The sequence below is a fragment of the Polyodon spathula genome, unplaced genomic scaffold (assembly GCF_017654505.1).
Source record: "Polyodon spathula isolate WHYD16114869_AA unplaced genomic scaffold, ASM1765450v1 scaffolds_1286, whole genome shotgun sequence".
In the NCBI taxonomy this organism is placed as follows: domain Eukaryota; kingdom Metazoa; phylum Chordata; class Actinopteri; order Acipenseriformes; family Polyodontidae; genus Polyodon; species Polyodon spathula.
This window is the reverse complement of record NW_024472769.1, coordinates 40,908-62,208: the sequence shown is the minus strand read 5'-3', so window position 1 is coordinate 62,208 and position 21,301 is coordinate 40,908. Positions and strand designations below refer to the sequence as shown.

The window sequence follows — 21,301 nt, the reverse complement described above, 5'->3', positions numbered from 1 at the left end:
TTTAAAGGTCACTCACTTCATTAAAGATTTCATTTAGGTCAGGCTGACTGGATGTATATTTTCTGGGGGAGAATGTGGTCCACTCCGCTTGTAAAACACCCCAAACCATGTGTATGCTTCACTACAGTACCGGGAGCAGCCATCTCAACAAAAAAGATCTGTGCCTCTATCAAATGTGTCCTGCTTACTTCCTCTGTGTGTCGCTCTGCAAATCCACTGATGAGATTACTGCCTGGGGAGCTTTGCAAAAAAAATGCAACAAAACCGGGTCACTCATAAATGTTCCTCAGACTTGAAAACGGGGGAAAATGAATTATATAAAAAATATTGTACAAGTAGCCTGCTTTACTTTTCATTCAAAACATGCAAGAGAGTATGGACAAGCAGGGCCCCCAAGCAAACAAAAGAAACAGGCTGCCTGAGGGCACAGCTCAGGTGGACCATAGTGTGTTGCCCAACCCCTTAACTCAATCAATATATTTTCGTTAGGAAGCCCTTGCTCCGAGCCTTAAAACGACACCAATGTGATTTGATCTAGGTCACTCCCACAAGAGCTCCACAGCTCCTCTTCTGCAGCACACAGCAGCTACCCTGGAAACCGTCTTTCTACACCACAAAACGAGGAAACACCTCCTCAAAACGTGGTTCACTCCACGCGTGAGCAGAAAAGAAAAACAACCATCCAGCCATGTGTACCACGACTACAAATGTTTTCAGTCCAGTTGAACAGATTTGCTATACCACTGCTTCCAAGACAAGCAATGCTCACAAAGGCTCAAGAACAGAACAAAAGAGAAGAGGCGACTGCAAACCAGTCCTCAAATACTAACACACAATACCATGCACTAATGACAAACGATTAACACACGGAGATATACACACACCAGCGCCAGCACAGTATCAAAGAAATAGTACAAGTAGTAAAACACTCTGCATATAATAAAATGAATGCTCTCACCGAACAGGCAGCCTGCTGAAGATAAATAAGCATTTCAAGCAGTCAGGCCACAAAACCAGCTTCCCTGGAGACGTGCTTCAGTCTTTACAAGCAAACCCTGACTCACTTGCTCTAGCTTACCTGAGAGAGTAAAGAGGACACAGTGCACCACATGCCTCAACTGCCCTCAGCTGTCCCCAATCAAGTCCCTAACAAACTGGTAGTCATTTCTTAAAAGGGGAACTAAAAGATCAAAAGGGGACCCGGTGTGCTTTTCTTAAAAGGGCAATTAAAGGGGGCCCAGCCTCAGTTTAATTGAAATGGGTAAGAACTAGTGATGAGCGATTATCATTTTTACAAATTGATTTGATTGTTGATGCAATATTGAAAATAATCCTGATTATCGGTTATTCTAATAGCATCATTCTTACGGTATGCATTACATTGAAGTCACTGCTGAAGCAGCACAACCAATATATAAACAATACCACTGCAGAAACCCTTTTTAAATAAAGAAGAAAAGCACACGCAATCTGACAAAGCACTCTCAACTCCCTGAAATCTTCTTCTGAATCCTTAAACTCTCTAGGGTTGATAATGCTGCAGAACAGAATAATAATAATAATAATAATAATAATAATAATAATAATAATAATAATAATAATAATAATAATTTGAAACATTTTTGTTTATTGTTTAAAACAAAATGCAATTTATTAACCTGTCTCGCTGGCTAAACTAAAATGAGAAAACGAGTCAACACCAAAGATACATACAAGGGAAAGTCCCAGTAAAACAATACAATAACTTTGGGAAGCTCACTTATAAATCCATATTTATATCACCATCCATGAACCTTCGGTTTCTGATCTGACATGGACTCGCGCTAGATTACTATAATTTAATACCCCCTGCTTATCTCCTGCGCAACGAACTGTCATTAACAAGGTGATTGATCACTGTGGAAAGAAAATGCAAATAGTTTATTTAAACACTCGCTCGCCTTCTTTCTCTGACAAGTCTTTATAACGAGGAGTTTTGATACGCTGCGCTCCCTGAAAGTTTTTGCTCGTGATGGGAGCTTCAGAGAAGGGCGTGTGCCGAGGTTCCCTTGACTACAGAAGCAGTTTTTATAATGAGTAACCATGAAGAAAACGTGACGTTTTGTAGTATCATAATCGATCGAAATTGTCCAGTTTATTAATCGTTCAAATTCGGTTTTGGTGTTTAATTTAATAATCGGAAATTAACCGCACTTTCGATTAATCGCTCAGGCTGCCCAAAGTTAGCGCTCCCCTTGCGAAATCAAAGGTTACATAACTATTAATAATAAAACTAAACAGATGTAATCTTATTAGCAAAAAACAATGTTAGTAGCATTACTGGGTGATTTGTATGTAATCCTTTTCTGCACGACTGTTTAAAACACAATACTCACACAGCACACTGCTAAGTATAAATCGTTAAGCCTGCATTCATTTACATTAAATCCAACTCACATTTAAAGGCTTCCATTGCTATTCTATATGCTACCACAGGTATACCACACACACACACACACACACATTCTGCGTTTGAGGTGTCACAATAGCATGCAGAAATAACCACATCAATAACATGCACACATTCCTATTGCTTCTTAGATCCAGTAAGGCCACCTGAACACTGTCACTGTGTAGTGGATCTTTCCATTTTCCAGACTTCGGTTTCATTGACTCACAAACTGACAGTACAAATAAATGATCTTGTGATAACAACATAACAGTTAGAAATATATGTCAGGAACCCGAGACCATTTATCTTGTGATCGCGACATAACACATCTATGCCATGTATTCTGTGATACAGAGAGGCCCCTTAAGTATTGTGAAGCACACATTACACAGAGCACAGACGATTGTGTCACCCCTGGGTTAAGGGCGTGGTTTCAGGCACACAAATGTAAATGTATAAAATAAAACCAATAAACAAAATAATGAAACAGTAGTGAAGTAAACACTGACCACATCCTCCGAACAGCATGCTACACGAACGAAAAGGCAGTTGAGCTTGGGTTTGTTAACTCGCGATGGTGGGTGCTCGAAGACTGCTGACTAACACGTACGAATACTGTCCGGAATTGCAAGCTACTGGATCATCACAGTGCGGCACACCTTCCCTGTATTGATTCTGGGAGTTCAGGCGTCTTCCCTTGCTCCAGTGATCCCACGCTTTCCCTGGAACAGAGAACAACAAAAGAACAGCGATCAGTGGTGGCTCCCTCTGTCCAGCGCAGGTGCTCCAGTGAGAAACCTCTCGATTGTAATGAGTTCAGGTGTGAAGTGGAATGAAATGGAGTTTAAAACGATGCTTCACTCATCAACTTGCAATTGCAATTAATGTGAAGCATTTGGACTGACTAAATTAAAGTCAAATGCATTTTCTCTTCAGAAATTACTTCTCGGGAAGGGGGGTGGTGGTGGTGTGATGATCAGGATGACAGAATTAGAAACTGATTTACAAAACAACATGATGAAGAATCTCAGCTGTGCACAGGAGGAACTGTGGAATGGATTTAGCAAATGATACACTTAAGATAAAAATACCATTCAAGTTTGGATTGATCGTTTTTAGTTGCCAACTTGGGCAGCAGGGTTCTCTTTATTTTCAGACGGTATTGTTAGGTAGTCTGTCCTGTAAATAAACAGAAAACCAAGAAGTGCTGGTGCATGCTCAATGCACACCACAATCTTTTCACAACACACACCAAAAAAACAGAACTACATCTAATGCAGGCACAGTGCAATCATAAAATAAACTGGCAAAAGCAAAGGATCTCATTCAAAGAGTAAAAATCCTACACATCTGGTCGCAAAAAGTGTAAGCTGTCGCAAAATACAAAAAGTATATTCAGATAAATCCCTGGACATTGATTTTATTTGCATGTATTTCAACTTAATTTAAAAGAATTCAGCATTTCTTTACTGTGCTGTTTTGTTTGGGGTACTTTTTATCAACTGATTGTCCTTCCACCGAGTCAAAGTATCCCCACTTAATATTCTCTCCTATGTGGTTACCTTTTCCCAAACTGATCTTGTGCAACACCCTTCATACAAAGTAAATGGATTATTAGTGACACTTCGGGCTGGATTCACTCAGCTTCTTCTCTAGCTCAATGCACCCACAAGCTCTGCTTCCGATTCATTTTCTGAATGAACAGTGCTGTACTTACGCATTGTCCTGCACCACCTCCTCTGCCCTTGAGATCTTTATGTAGCAGTAAACCATCTCTATGAGCAGCCAGAGAGTCAGGAACACCAGCAGAACGTACATCATAATCTCAGAGATGACTGCAGTGAAGTCCTCACCGACTGCACAGAACAAGACAATTCAGCCATTCAGGGCTGGCACAAACTCGATTTAACACACACTGGAGTAGCCTGCTAATGTGTGGCTCCTCACTGGCTGCTAGCTTCCTCGGCTGGTAAGGTGCTATTGCATTAAGCTTAAAAGAGATCTACTTGGCAACCCCAATCTGGTACCTAATCTTTTGCTCCTTGCTCCCTGCAAAGGGCAGGAAAATACTGGTTTTGTCTTTTCCAAATCTTTCTTCCGCAAATTCATCTCTCTCTTCTGAGTAAACAAAAAATAAGTTGCATTTGTTATATATTTGCTTAACCAGGAGATTTACAAGGCGGTCCTGGAAAACAACAATGGCAATGTATAAAAAAACAATTACAAATGTACAATAAAATAAACACACGTGTGGTTAAAGTAATAAATATGTATGACTATTATACTATATGAAAGAAATGTCTGGATTGATCATCTGACAAAATGATGTAATAGCATTAGCCATGAGATTTTCCACTACAAAATATCCAACAGTAGACTGGGAAGAGACCAGCTGAACAGTACTTCAAAATGACTTCTGCACTGCATCCTAAAAAGAGCTCTGTCACCCCCACTGGCTGAGCTGCAGATACAGCACCAGGTTTATTATTTTAGAAGGGGGGAGCAGTTGTCCGTAGCCTTACCTTCCTCTGTGACCAGCAGATCAATGTACTTCTCGTCTATGATGAAGTGCCTGTGTATCTCGAAGTTGAAGTCCCTCCTGACCCTGCAGGTGTACCTCCCCGTGTCGTTCATAGTGACGTTAATCAGGGAAACCGAGACATCCTGGAAATCCTTGCTGCCGTTCCACAGCAAGCGATCCTTATACGGGCAAATCTCCCCCTGCACACCACCGTAATAGCTGCACATCTGCCAAGGGTGAACCACAAAACCACGGCAAAGACTAAGGGCAAATTGTAATGGCATACAGGGCTCCTTTATCCAGTTTGCACATTAACAAAGCCTGAGAATGTTGAGAACACTGAATTACTGAAGGATCCTTCTAGAGTCAGGGTATATTCAGTAAGGATAGAATATAATCTTTTTGGTCACTATTTCTTTTAAATATATATTTCAGAGCCTGTTCCTTACAGACCTCTCTTCTGCCAAGATGGCAACACCAGGGGTGCAATCTTACCCCACGATGAAACGAGTGGAGTTCCAGATATATACTACTTCACTACTGAAGCGCCTTGCACCCAAATCCAGGCTGGAGCTGACACAACCTTTTACACATGAACGGGTGGATCACAGAAAGGGCTGGAACAGAAATGCAGATCTGCCGAGCAGTTCAGTAAGTCATATAAATCAGACTTGCATAAGCTTTGTTTTTTTTTTTCTTTTAAGAAACTGGCTTATGTCTGTGAGCACTGCTGTCTGCTGAAACGCAAGGTAAACTCGCACTTTTCAAACTCAGAAGAAATTTTAATGCTCGCCCCCAAGGTTTACTCAAGCCGATCAGGACTTCAGCAACATTTTTTATAGATTGATAAAGAAGCAACTAAGTTAATTTCTAAAGCAGCTTTTCTCGAAGAAAATGCAGCTCAAAACAGATAACCAATGCATTATACTGAGGTTCTTTAACTTAGCACTGGACATTTTCTTAATGTTCTGTCTAGGATATGTTATATAAGAACTAGTCACCAATGATGAGTAACTAAAGGTTTTGTCGTTGTTAAATAACTTTAAGGTGCCGCTACATATCATCTACATTTTTCTTACTGCTTAATTTCCTATTACTGGACTGTGTTTCAGTTCATTATTTAACAAGCTTACTAACACTGACAAAGAGGCATTTCTGAAGTGACCCTCTGCAGTGCTGATTTACAGTTGCTCAGTTTAGAAATGTAGCTTTTTCAGTGGCTGAAAGCAACAACAGAGAAAGATAGGGAAGACACATCATGGGATACTGAAATGTTTAGACAATACAGGTGTCATAAAAGTATCCCTTTAAAGCAGACCTTTGACCTACCGTGATGTTTTCCCCCTCGGGCGACGTGTAGAGCCACTCCACCTGGGTTTCAGCGCTGACCTCCTCCCTCCTCATACAGGAGATACAGGTCAGCTTCATGTTAGTGCCCAGCACCGCCAAGTTATCTGACGGGACCTCCACGCACACTGAACAACAGCTGCCCACTGCAGAGAGAGATGAAAAGAGAGAGAATTCCAGCTCTGTGGAACGAATGTTACAGCTCTGGCCATCAGCATACAAGATGTCAAGTAGACAAAGCACTGGCAGATTGTCAAGAAATTCATGAGTGAATAATTCAACGATACCTTAACAAGATGAATGTCCATGGGCGAAAACAAAGATGCAAACCTTTGTTAAAAGCAATACACAAAAGAAAGCGATTGCAGTTTTCAATTGAATACTTGAAGAAGCCTGATGATTTCTTCAACCAAATTCTATGGTCAGACGAATCCAAAATATAACGTTTTTCACCAAGAAAGCAACAATATGTTAAGAGGAAGAGAGGAGAAGAATTTATAGAAAAGTTCATCATGCCCAGTGTTAAACATGGTGGAGGTTGTGTGATGGGATGGGCTTGTTTGTCTTCCTCAGGCACTGGTGCCTTTGTATTGTAGAAGGATCAATGAATGCTGCAAAATATCAAGACATTTTGCACCTCATTTGTTATCCAGTGTTAGAAGGCTTATTGACGGAAGTTTGTATTCCAGTAGGATAATGACACTAAGCATGTCTACAAAGACATTTCTGAAATAAAGGAGGATTACATCTATGGATTGGCCATCTCAGTCCCCAGACCTGAATCCCATGAAGGCTGCTGTCGCAAAAAGAAAACCAAAGCTGATTTGCAGAACTTCAAAGCTGTATGTGTTGAAGAATGGGCAAAAATATCTCTGCAAAGATGCCAGGAACTGGTTTCAAAATACATAAAAAAAGAAGCAAAAGGTGGGCACACGAATTACTAATGCAAGGGCGCCCAAATACTTTTGTCAAAGTATGACATTCGTTTCTGCATGTTATCTTTCATTGTGTGCATGGCATGTAATAATTTGTTTTATTATAAATCTGAATCTCTATCTTTCAATAGAACAGTTAGAAATCACTTTCTTTGTGGTTGTTCTCATTTTTTTTTTTTTTTTTTTTTTTTTACTTTTGTCTGCAACTGTATACTGCAATGTGTAAAAGCACTATGATGAGGATAAAATAACCAACCGGATTATAACCAAGCGCTCTGCACCACAATTACAGTATAATGCATTAACCAAAATGATAATGGACTACTGACGAATCCCATTAGTACAATCTGAATGCACCAATTATTCCCATTTCAGCAAGCCTTCTGCAAACCAAGCACTGTGCAAAAGCTGTTCCATCAGTTAACCACTACAGCTACGACCAGCAGTACTGCATCTCCCAGATCAGTGGCTATCAATCCTGATCCTGGGGGAACACTGCCCTGCTGGTTTTTGTTCCAACCAAGCGCTCAGTTACATAACTGAACCCTTAACTGAACTAATAATTTGCCTAATCTGAGCTTTTTAATTATTTTAAAAACAGACAGAGATTTCCAATTAGGTATACAATTGTATAAGGAACTTCAATTCTCCAGCTTTTTATAAAGGTACACTATTTAAAAAGTAAGCGAATTATTAGTTTAATTAAGGGTTCAATTAGCAATTGAGAGCTCGGTTGGAACAAAAACCTGCAGGGGAGTGTTCCCCCAGGACCAGGATTGAGAACCACTGACCTAGAATTTTAGGGCACAAAATATAGATGGGCATAATTTAACACCATGTTGTCAAAGAAACTACAAAATGATATCGCAGAAGTCTATGGGAAGCGCTGATATTAGGACAGCATTTCATGTTAGATTTTGAAATGTCTTTTTTTTTTCAATATGTCAGTTTTTCGTTAAAGTACAAACCTACAAAGCTTGGGTTACCATACCTCCGGTTTTTCCAGGACATGGACTCTTTTTTTTGGGGGGGGGGGGGGGGGGGGGGGGGGGGGGGGGGGGATCTCTGTCCGGGATTTCGCCTGCTCGACCCTTTGCTGCGGAGGGTGCTTGCAGAACAACAATTCCCGGCGTGCCTTACAAGCCCTCGCCTGCGCAGACGGCGTGTGGTTGCACTGTTCGTCGGGGCCAGTCGCACTGGATCCAGCATTTGATCTTGTTCCTGTGACGTATTGGGTTGCTTCAGAGCAGGATCAGAGTCGGATCAGAGTCGGACCAGAGCTTGACCGCACGTTTCTAAATGGAGGAGCTTCAACCACAGCGGCTCATTCAGAGCCTGAAAGACGACAGTGTGTACTTCGTGATCGGCAAAAACATCTTCAGCTTTACTGCGTGCTATGCAAGCCTTTGTTTTTTATTCAAATAAATGCACTGTGTAATATAAAATATAGTAAACTGAAACAGGGTAGCCCCTTGTTGTATGCACAGAATATATCTGCGTCACGTCCACCAAAACAGCAACAATAAACAACCTGTTTGGTGCAAATGTAATATAATAACACACCTTGTTAAACGAGGCGAATGTGTACGTGTCAAAACATGTAACCGATTCAAAAGAAAGACCTGACTTCACATGCTTTAGCGCTCTGGTTTTTCTTGGACAGCAGTAGACTGAAAATAAATAAAAATGATATATATTAGACGCATGTTGTTCTAGTGACCTTGCACTGCCCTGTAACACCTGCAAGTCGCCTTGGATAAAAGCGTCTGCCAAATAAATAAATAGGAATTATTTTATTCTGCTGCCCCTAATACACAAATAAATCAAAGAGATGCAGAACAAAATGACTACCGGAACTTATTGTGTTGACAAATTGTACTTTTAGCAGCGGAGGCTTGAGACCATCTAATTATTATGTTAAAATGTGCCGAGTCTCCGAAAGGGGTCCTGCTGGTTGAACACAACTTCAGGAACACATCCTGCAAAGACTGTCAGACCTACTTGATGAGAAACCAACCACTGCTGAGAAAAATACGCTCTGCAGAGAAATATGCATGGGCACAAGAAGCATTGTAGCAAAGGACAGCTGCTGCGCAAATCTGACACAGTTATCTTGCAAAGACTTTTATGAGTGCTAAGCAATAGAGTATTGACTGTAAAAAGTTGCATGTATGTTTGATGCAGGCCGTTAGCTCTGTTTTTTTTTTTTTTTTTTTTTAAATCATTTTCAGATGTTCAAAGTAGAAATAACCTTTATAGTTTAGTTTAAATTGAGCTTTTCTGTGTTCATTTTGCACAGCGAAAGATTCATCTTAAATAAAGATCGGTCCTGTCCGTCGGTAACCCACCTGGGTAGTGTCCTCTTTCTGATGATCTGAAATATGGTAACCCATAACAACGCGGCATGTATTTCAACGTGTTAGCGTGCCATTATTCAGCAGGTTTCGTTCGACTTTAGAAGCAAAACTTACAGTAGCTGTAAACTGGATTGGTCTGGCATATTGCATCCAGTCAGTATGCTGATGAATACGTGATTCCTATTGATGTCTGCGTCTGTATAGCCATCCAAAGCAACATTAAATATGTTTACTATCTACACGTGTATGTAATGCTTTTCTAGGTCTGCGAACAACCCTTCTTAACTAAGCAAACAACTTAATGTGGATGTCTGTTTGTTACTTACCAAAATATGTGACATAACCAGAACTGTTAAACCCTTGTTAAATAACTAGAACGTATACTAGAATTCATACATTTTAATTAGGTGTAGTTTATTGTGGATATAACATTTTAAAGCGGGTCATTTATACTTTGTTCATATTTTAAATGACTGTATTTATCCTCCTATCAGAAGTGACACAGCAGTGAGAACGTCGTCTTCAACCTCGTTTCTAGCAAAGCTTGCAGTAGAAAGTTGAAGGGAAATGAAGAAAAATAACCAGTTCCAGTTCTTGAAAGCGCATCCTCGGCGTCTGTTAGGTTTTTGAATACGCGACCCGAGTGCAGCAATACAGCAGCATATACGGTAATGTACATACCACAACAAGTAGCGCGTATATCCTTTTGACGGTAGATCTGCACGTTCAAACATACACTATATCTATACATTACTTCTCAAATGCGCTCCATCCATGTTACTAAGTTGTAAAGCTATCGTAGCGAGCTGAGACTTCAGACAACAGCAACATTCAGCAAACCAAGTACTTAGTTATTAATAATTAATATTTCAACAGGGTACCAAAATGCCCACATATAATATCGAATAATTTAACAAATACACATGCAGTGTTAAGGTTAAGCCTACGCGTATTGGTAAAGCGAAATATTGCAATTACTGGCACAAAACAATGTACGCAAATAGCGTTTCGGGTGAATACATAATCAGCCGAGCTAAAAACGGTGTGCTGTACAATGCACAATTCATCACATAGGCAAACATGGGCTCGATTTAAACAAACGTTATGTTGCATACATTATTTTATATCAATACAGCGTCCACAATGCAAAAGGTCAGATATCAATAATAAAAAATACACAAAACATAAAAAAAAAAGTTTTTTTTATTTTTATTAAGCATGACAAATAAATAAACGAGACGCACACACACACACAAGCACAGTCGCTTACTTACCTGTTAAAATCAATAATGGAAGCGAGTTAAAAGGACTCCTTGTGAATACCATAATGGGTTCCAGAAGTTGCCAGGTTAGGTTTGCCTGTGCGTGGGTAGAAAGACAGAAAAAAAACACACACGTTCTCAACAGGTACACGCTGTTTTGACAAAAATCAAAAATAAAATCCGTCCCCCTCTTGAGTACACGGTTATGTATCGAGATTATTTTTTTTGTTTGTTTGTTTGTTTGAAATCTTATCCTCCTCTGATAAACAGTTACCGTTTCACGCTCAGCCTTTTGGCTTCAGCACCACGGACAGCGCCTCAGACACGTCAATACGGGCGGGACTGTGCTGCTCCTAGCAATCAGAAGGGGCAGAGTTTCTCCTAAACTCATCGTCGTTTAATCCGGTGACCTGCATATTCATTCACCGACAGTATTAACGCAAACCGTTGTTTTGTTAAAGTGTTAATGATAACATCAAAAAACGAAGCATCCCCAGGGGTTTGCTACGGTCTCATTTCAAACCCTTGGAGAATGATTGGTAAATACCGCGTCCCTAGTGGTCTAGGGGTTTAACACGCGTTCATTTTAACAGCGTCGACGCTTTATCTAGGTGTGCGTGTCATAACAATATTATTATTATTATTATTATTATTATTAGCAATAAAATTCAGCGTGTTAGTGCACTGTCTAATGACATCACTGTTTCCTTTGTATTCAGAATGGATTTCTACATCAGTTTCCAGAACATAACACTAGTTAATGCGCATGCGTTCGAGGTACACCCATGCACCCAAGAGCCATGCACGCTTCATAGCTTCTTATGCTACATGTCTGCCGAGAGACCGGATAACCAGTCTGATCATGACAGCAGAAACTGAAACCGCTTGTATCAAAACAACGCAAAACATGCCATGTGGATATTTTTACACCATATACTTTGCATTGGACCTTAATGAGCAGAGAGCGCCTATTTGCTATCGTTAGAAAACACCATTAAGCATCTGTTTTTTTTAGATCAGTACACTTTCGATATTTGTAAATGTATTAAATTGTTTCAAATAACATTGAAGCTATAAGAATGTACTATTATTCAGCAATGTTAGATACTGGTAATGTCGGGGGGGAGGGGGGGGGGGGGGGGGGGGGGCTAAGATTTATTTAAAGCATTCACAATATAAATCAGGTTTGTACGCTGTGCTGGAATTCGTTGGTCGTGTTGTTGTTACAGAAGCTGAATATTGATTTAAATTATTATGCAGCAGAGTCCATTAAAATATAATTTGAACTGATTGCATGGCCACAGGCTTTGGACAGGCTGAAAACCTGCTGTGCAAATCGAACTACAGAGCTAGCACGTTAAAAACGAGGACACACACCATAGCCCTGCGCCTCTACAGCTGGCACAGAAATTAAGTTTCAAAGTATCGAACACCCCCGAGCAGTATTATGGCAGTGTTACATAACCCATTTGTAACTAGAACCTATTAGAATCAAAGCCCTTATTCAACTTTGTAAACGTATAACCTTTAATATCTCTAGGGACTGGCTGATCTTTTGAGCTCAGTAAAATATTTTGTCAACCTACTCTTACAAACACCCGCCCCGAAAAAAACTAGAAGCAACTCGGGTATCGCAACAGAAAAAACGAAACGAAACGAGATACACCTGCGGCTCTTTGCTTTCTAACAGTGATCACATCTGTCTGTCTGATTCTTTCCTGTCAAGAGAAATTGCATAAGTACTCAGCGAGATCTCATTCCAGGGCAGTGCTGTTCACAAGGGGTGAACGCTCTCCCAGACAGTGCAGCCGAAGCAAGGTGACTGTCACAGCGAGGTCCCGAGTGGAACACAACGGCAAGGCAGATACGGCAGCCCTATCAGTCACCTGCCTACCACCGTCTACTCCCAAAGCAACTTCACCATCAAAGCCGATGTGTTCCAAACAGTTTCTTTTTCAAGCGGTTTAGCCATTCAACCCTTCATTTCACATGTGCAAGTTGTTCAGAGATTTTGTTGGGTACTGTGATTGCACTGGCTGGAATCCAACAAGGTACTGTACGTGGTTTAAAAGTGCAATCTACGCCACAAAGCTCTGGTGCTCCGAGCTACAGTACAAACCTGGACATCTCCCAAGCAGTGGCAGACAATAGTGCTGAATTGTGTTAAGGTTGATGATGTGGACTGATGTGTAAACGATGTTCACACATGCCCCTGTGTGGGCTCCACCGTGCTGCACTGACACATAGTGTGCACATATGGCCCTGGTGATCAGGCACAATGCATTGCGGATGGAAGGCTTGGCGCAGTCGTAGTGATCATTATTCAAATTCTGATTTTAATTCTTGTTATCATTAACTTAAAATAGACAAGCCCACAGTACAGTTCTGCTGTAACCCATTGCACAGCTGGCAGGGTGAATAATCAGATGAAGTGATGTGTTTAAGTTCACTGATCCATAAAGAAAATTCATACAACAGAATAAATCGGCTCTTAGAGGCGCAGTGTTTTTTGACTGAATCGACCCATTTGCAGCAAAGTGATTTAGGGGTCCGACGACTTGCCTCTTCCCAAAATAATACAGAAACAAACCATTCTGCTTGGTTTGCTTTTCTCAGTTTTCTTTCTAGTTTTGTGACATTAAGACACATTGCCACAGCCAGCTGAGATCGAGCGAACAGATGCTCGCTTTTTTTGCATTTTGTAAAAAAAAAAAAAAACAGAACATTTTTGGTCAGCATTGTACGATTATCATGGGATGAGAACGAGACAGTGCAATTAATATAGGGCTGTACCAGAGCAGGTGGAAGCAGGTGTATTCTTAGAGAAGTGGGACGGGAGAAAGCCTCATACACCAGACAGAAGCCTCTCAACTTACAACTGATGCTTTTTCATGTTCCTAAGCAAACAAGGCCTCTCACCCCCCTGAGAAATGCCCATTCTTAAAGTGTCCTTGTCACAGAGAATCCTTCATCAGCTCAATCAATGTCTGCATTTCAGAAGATCAAAATGTCGAGTCCTTCAGCTTAAACTATTTTTCTGACAACCCATCTGAAAACCGAGCTGTGCTAATTGTCTTTGTGTACAAAAAAAGGATAGGCTCAGCCCTTTTTTTCTTCCCCAGGTATGAAAAGTTTGAAGATTAACATATCCCAGTTCTCAGCTTCTTTGAGGGATTTCCTTTCTCTCTTAAATGATGGACAAAGACAACATATCATATCCAGCTTAATTAGTATTTCCTTTTACAAAGCCTTTTATCAGACAGTGATTACACAAATGAAACTGATTATTTTCTACGTGGGCTCTCTCTATTCCCCCTAAATGTCTAGCTGTGGAAGATAAAGACGGAAAAAACCTAACATGGAGGACAAATTAAAGAAGTCTGCCCACAGCTAAATTAAAACCATGCATTATTTACTTCCCCAAACTTGCTTTGAGTGCATTCTGACAGCACTGGTGAGTGAATTATCAGACGCGCGGTGCTGCAGAGAGATGGGCTGCTATAGTGTTGAGCATTCCTGTACTACACAGTCCCAAAGACGCCCAGGTTCCTATCAAACCCCCCTTTTATTAGCATATATCAGTAATTGTCTTAGACGTCTCGATAAGAGAGCAGCATCAGCACCATGAACTCATCCCCCAAGAGGCTGGTCTCTCCTGGGCAGGGAGATTGAAGCACATTAGAGGTGGGGCAGTTTGTCTGTTACTGTACCTGTGCTGTCATCACGGAGGGGATTAATGGAGAAATTAGGTTTCCACTACCTTTGCACCACAGGAGTAGGGTTTTTCACTGTACCAGATAGCCAGATGAACAGAGCACTAGATCAATGTGTGCAGTCCACCACATCCCTTACTCCAAAATCATTTGAATTACAATAAACACTGGGTCTAAACAACACACAATCCTTTATAGCAAGACTGTCCCCCAACACACGCACACACTCACTATTTTAACAGCTGTTATTTACTGAGGCCTGCAGGACCATCAGCTCTACAGCGTCTCAGCTCTGCTGTCTTTGCACTAAGATTCCAAGGATGCCAGGGAACAGCTCCGTTGCTACGGCAACAAGAATCCCCACTCTTGCACACCAAAAATAAACAGCTGAGCAGAACGTCGAGCTGTAAAATGCCAGACTAAACAGTACTATTCAAATCAATCCGCACGGTACTTTACACACAGGCAGGAACACACTAAAGAGGCCCTTTGGTGGCAGGCTTAGCATCCAGTTGGCGATAGCAGGCTGGTTGTTGTGGTTGTTTTTGTGTTATGTAAATGAAAAAAGCCATTTACTTCTCTTAGGGATTATTTCCAGGCGCTTAGAAATTTCTATAACAACATTAGCCCGTTTATTTATTTATAGAAAAATAAACAAATACCTAAACTAAATTAATTACTGAGACCTTGAGCACTGTCACAAATCAAGATTACAAATCAATAAAACAGAAAAAATAACTTCTTGGTGGTTTGATGTCAAAGAGAAAAACAGCTGAAAACAGCTACTGGAAATAACTGGAAGTCGTACCTATGCCCTTGTTTCCCAGCACCCAGTCAGGAGAGTTCTGCAGTATTCAGTAAAAAGATACGCAGGCTATCACTCAAACAGAATACTCAAATACCTGATTCAAATGCCAGGTTCTGCACGTGTGCGTCACACAAACAAGGCAAGCATTCCAGCAAGCAATGGAACATGAAATGAAACTCTGCGTTCTTGCGAGTCAGAGCACAGTGGGTGCTGTGGTGTTCACAATGCTGGTGACTGGCAGAAGAGCGAGATGTCTGCACTTGTGTCTGTGACAGTGCTGGCTGTGTACTGTAGCAGCTCGGAAAGACACGCACAGAGCCAGCAGGGTTAGCTGTTGTTTTTCTTATAAGGCAGGGAATCTGCTGGAACAGCGCTCAAGGACAAGCAAGGTTACAGCTGCAGACGCAGTCCCTCTTCAAACACATTCACACAAAGCACTTAACATTTCTGTTCAGATAAACTGGACCAGGTCTAGAGTAACAACTTGTTTGGTATTTTACTGTCAAAGGCAGATAAAGACTTCCCATGACTGCTTTTCTCCGTCTGGAAGACTCCTTACCTCCATACATTGTGCTAATTCCTTTCTATAATTTCTAGGTATGTACACTGTAGTACACAATAGAGACACCAAGCTGCAAGCTCCCTCAGGTGGTTGAACCTGGTAACTACAGGCTTATTTTAAAACATAAGATGGCACACCTCACCTGAAAGTTACAATTGGGCCAACCACTGACATTGAGCGAACAGGTTTGAAAAAGGGTGGTGAATTTGAAACTAACAAAACACAAAGTCTACCACACACCTAAATGGGCATTGAGCCATGGCAAACCCTTTACACATTTCATTTATAAAAACTTGACCTTCAAAACCTAAAAGGCTCAAGTCTTGTGCACACCTGTGATGGACACAGCTTGCCTACAAATACAACTCACTGAACAAAACAAACAAACCCATTCTTATGCAGTCAACCTAACTGTTTGAAATGATGTAAGATCACTCCAGGTGCAGATGCTTTATCGCAGCTGTGAAATATGAGAGGAGCACAATGCTACCCTTTCACTGGTAACCCTGCACAAGCACACAGAGAGCGGGGTCTACAGAGAAGCAACGCACCAGATCCTCTGGAAGGACCGACGCTCCGACCCAATGGGCTCGTTCAGCTGTGATCTCGAGCACATCAATAAGTCATAAAGCACACTGGAGCTGTGGCAACACCCTTGGGTGATTAAGTACCCTTCGGCAGCTTGATTTATTTGCACACCTTTAACAAGCCCAGTCTTGCATTGCAAACAAGCAAGATCAGCTTGCACAACCATTATAGAAGCAGAGGCAGCAGCACCCCTGAATGACACTGACAGGACAGCACCTTTACTTTGAAAGAGTCTGGGGGATTGGAACCAGGAATGTTCATAACTGTACTGTACGGGGGTAAGCATTACATCGAACCTTTATTAAAATGTGTCATCTGAAAGTCAAGAGTGTGACGTACTTGTGATCTTTTAATTAGGCTGATAAGGGTTAGTGAAAGGCAATTAAGCAAGAGCAAAGGTTGACTTCATTGCTACTGACGCTATCCAAGAACAGGCAGGCAAACTGAGTTCTTACACCAGAGCAGTTTCAAGCATGATCTCCTTTAATTAGAGCCACAGAGAAAGGTTAAACCTGAATTTGAGAAGACAAAACTTTCTTTTGTTTATATATAATCTTTTTTTTTTTAGATAACGAACAGGCACTGTTTAATATCCAGTGTCAAACGGTTCTTCTTCTAGACTGCATTAAACTCAACTGCCACTGTGAAAATGAAGGTAAGCTACAAATCTGGACACCGATGCATATTAATACAAACACTGCTCACTTTTACTGGTGAGAGCTGACAGTGCATGTACAGTATTTATGGATCTACAGATTGTGTTTTAACATTTTTGATGATGAATTCCGTTCCAGGGGTGGACACAAGACTCCTATTGCATAGCAGTTTCACCCACTCATTCCAGATTTTACTACAAGCTTGGTTAGCCTCAGCATACAGGTAACCAGCTCAGGTGTGTCTCATTATACTCCTGGTACAGCCATGAAATGGATCAGAGTGCTACACAACGCGGGTCTTCTTTCCATCCCTGTCGTTCTACCGTCATGCGTGACAGATTAGCGTCCAAGTTAGTTCAAGTAAGACCCTCCTTATCTGTGCCTTGTAGATGAGATTGACTTGGCGGACAAGAGCGGGCAGGTGAAGAATCTCTCTCAGAACAAGCGCCGCTACGCCAGCGAAGTCCTGAATGAGCGAGAGGAGTTGATTCTCATCAGCGTTAGCAGTAAGTCTCTCTCACCTGCACAGGTGATTCCTCAGTAAGGAGAGGCCACAGCAAAGGTGACTTTTCAATAAGCTGGCAACACGACAGCCAGATGTGCCTCATTCACGTGGTCATCACTTTCTCTCGAACGAGGAAACTAAATATTCTGTTCGCTACAGACTGAGAAGGATAAACCTAATGAAAACAGAAGCTCCCCGATTTCTACCATCTCCGCTGTGAGTGTCGATAGAACCCAACTTAACATTTCTGGCGATTACAGCTTTTATGCTTTACTGCCTCACAAAGCTGGCAGTGGTAACACTTCACCAGAACCCCACTGCTTTACCTCAGGCACTAGGCAAGAAAGCTAAAATACCTTTGTAATGCTGTACAGTACCTGCAGATGGGAGTTTCTTATTAAAATGATATGTTCTTGATGTTGAACAGTGGAGTAGAAATAAGAACTCAGAAATGGTGTAGCTATTCCCAGGGTGTGAAAAATCACTGCTTCTACCTGCTCATGAAATGCTGTACATCTGTTATTGCTTTGCAGGATCTTCAGGCTCTTCCCCTGTGTATACCCCGATGTTCAACGATAGGGATCTTGCTTCAAAATTTCTTAGTAAGTCTTTTTATTTCAAGTTGCTGCTTCTGTGTACAGTGTGATAAAAATATATTTTTTATACGGTATATATTACACATGCTTAAACTTTCCACTGTTTGAGCACCACTACTCAATACATTCACTGCAGTACTCCCCCCCAAATATCAAACAAGGCACAGATTATGAGTGAACAAGCTTACACTGCTCTTGATATCCTCCCATTTTTGTAGATGCACTGGAAAACAAAGGCGATTCAAAGGTCACTTTAAACAGAGCCAGAGCAAAGAAATTCTCCAGTAAGAGCCCATCTTCTCCATCATCCCCCGGGACAGATGGTGAGTCTCACTGAAACTATACAGATTCAACAGCATCCTGACCACGCTGAGCACGTTTTAATAATCTAATTGCTGTCGGATTTGAACTCGGGCGCCGTCGCGATGGTTAAAATTACCGGACGAGTTAAATCTTACTTCACGTTGTTTGTGTGTTTCAGGTAAGCACGGTTCCTCTCCCCAAAGGTCAAGCGCTGCACAGCATTCTGTTTCGCGAACGAAGCACAGAAGAAACTGACAGAAAAGACAACGTACTGGGCCACATTTTCAAAGCGTTTACTCCAAAGTTTAATTAACTTGCTTCTTTGAACGTGATAAAGTCTGTTCGCTTTACAAAACAAGAACCTAACAACCGTGCAATACATTTCGGTGGAAAACAAACCCAGCATCCCAGGTTTGGCCGACAGCCTCTCCCACCTTCCTCAACTAGTTACTTCTGACTTCTAAAGAAAGTTAAAAAAAAGCAAACTTTTAAACTAAAACACACTGTGCAAACCTGTAGTGGAAACGCTACCACAGACCAGCCAGCGTTAGCTTTGTGATAAGAGAAGTGTGAAATCACAAATAGGACTGGCTACCTGGTAACACAAACACAAACGCCATTTTATTGTGGAGTCTGTTTTTATTAATGGACTCTCTGTCAAGGGCTGTTATATTGTAGTTGTCGTGCATTGTGAGGCATGCTGGGGATCCTGCATGCATGTCACTGCTGAAAGGATCCGCTTTCTAGTGGTGTAGATGTAGTAGAATCTTTAACCAAAGGCAATGGGGTTTATCTGCTGTTTAAAATGTGATCTTTAAAGGAATAGGTCTTCACTAACATCTAACACTATGTGAGAGTTGTACATTTTACATTTTTTAAATTAATACTCAGACCAACAGAATGCACCTTAATGTATACACAGAATGTATTTGACCTTGGAATAAAAAAATATATTTTTTGTTTTACATTTATTTCCAGTATGGATTTTTCTTGGTCACCCAGATGTTATGTTCTTTAGGAGACAATATCCCAGAACATGACTTTTTTTTTTTAAATTTTATTTGTGCTTGTGTAGAGTGACCAGGCGCCCCGGTTTTACAACGCTTACAATGCCAGGCGCCAATTAACACCCATTAAATTAGGTAACCAATCGGCAATCAATAAAACATGGTTCCAGAATATATATATATATATATATATATATATATATATATATATATATATATATATATATATATATATATGAGGGTAACAATAACAAACATTGTAGTTATAACACGTAGTTAAACATGGCCATGTCTTGGAAAGGGAAGGCGTCGTAGTCGTACAAGTCGGTCAGGGGTTGAAACTTAAAACAGTAATCGCGACAGAAGCGCTATATTCAAATGGCAAGCACTCTTAAACGACTGTACAGTTTTAAATCCGGTCACCCTAAACGTGTGGCATGCAGATTCAAAACCAATTGCGAATATTCTGTCCAAATAACTGACAGCTGTGTTAATAATAATAAATAAATGGTGGTTATATCCCTATTAAAAGCAGCGTCCTGTTGGCATTATAAAATTGTACATGTGCCCAGAAATAGTGCTAATGCTGTTTATATTGACTCAGGCGTGCTGGCGCTCTTGAATCATACTTCTCTGTGCTTGATGGGTGTCCATTTAAAATGTGCAAAATAACACAACAAAGACAATCGGTACTTTGTGTTCACAGCTGCTGCAAACAGTTTATTCACTTTTACTCAGACGCTGTGAAACGCATTGGTTTAGATAGAAACACAAGCGTGTGTCGTGCTGTTGTTGTTATCTCGTGTAGATGGAGCAACTTCGCCAGCATTTTTCACAACGGCGTCAACGCTTTATTTGGAAGCACACACTGAACCAAACTCCACGCACAAAACAAAGTGATAACTTACCCACTACTTTGCTTTGTCGGCCGAGTTGAAAACTGCATAGGTTTCTTTCAGTTTCCCTACTCGGTAGCTTTTGCAGTCGGTGCGGTCTTTAGTTAGGCATTACGTCATTCCCAAAAACGGTTTTGGAAAATGTTACTTTGCACGTTACATAACTTCTAGAAAAAAAGTTGGCACAGCGTATACTATCATTAAAATGTTCTTCAAGTTGCGTAACAAAATGGAGAAAGGTCCTCAGAATTAAAGCACAATTATTATCAGCTGTTCTGCTGGCTTGGAAACTGCTGACAATACTCCGTGAATCTGCTTTGGTTTCTTACAATGCAGTACACGTGTATTTCTTTATTTGAATTACATTACAATATTATTTACAGTATGTGTGTTTTAAGACAGCCTGTCCTGGTTCTCTTTGCTACAGGTTACTGTCATGGTTAAACTACACTATCGTAGATCTTGGCTGTAATGCGTGACAGTGTTCGGGTAACTTCTACAGCCCAGTTTACACAATACAACATGGCTAAGCGGATACACAGTAACACGATCCGGGGTCTGCTTGGAACCACCGGACCGGCTAAACCTTTCCAGGAATGCTCGTCTTCTGCCAGGGAATTTGTGCCATCTGCAGCAGACAAAGCACCAGTGGTTTCACTGCTGTTAGGAGTCTTACCTCAGTTCACTTGAAAAGAGGCATTGTCAAGCTGGTGACACACCCTCGCTCAATGACAATAACCCTGTCATGCAAACGTTCATCAAGTCAATAAGCAATTGCATTTGTAAGACTCGGTTCATTTGCCTTTGTGTAAAC

At 41.0% G+C, this 21,301-nt stretch overlaps 1 protein-coding gene across 6 annotated transcripts; it reads right to left on the bottom strand.

The window, feature by feature from the left end:
- Nucleotides 1–1,955: 1,955 nt before the first annotated feature.
- On the bottom strand, nucleotides 1,956–21,282 carry scn3b (sodium channel, voltage-gated, type III, beta). Of its 6 annotated transcripts, none has more exons than XM_041242421.1 (6): nucleotides 20,500–21,282; nucleotides 10,866–10,950; nucleotides 6,282–6,445; nucleotides 4,954–5,179; nucleotides 4,149–4,287; nucleotides 1,956–3,153 (listed from the first exon to the last, which is right to left on the bottom strand). In XM_041242421.1, exons 2-6 carry the CDS (start codon nucleotides 10,915–10,917, stop codon nucleotides 3,075–3,077), a joined length of 660 nt encoding a protein of 219 aa, XP_041098355.1. In that variant the 5' UTR covers nucleotides 10,918–10,950; nucleotides 20,500–21,282; the 3' UTR covers nucleotides 1,956–3,074. The 6 variants fall into 6 exon arrangements, with proteins under 6 accessions (XP_041098355.1, XP_041098357.1, XP_041098356.1 ...); XM_041242423.1 differs by lacking the exon at nucleotides 20,500–21,282 and adding an exon at nucleotides 15,375–15,424; XM_041242422.1 differs by lacking the exon at nucleotides 20,500–21,282 and adding an exon at nucleotides 11,128–11,540.
- Nucleotides 21,283–21,301: the final 19 nt, after the last annotated feature.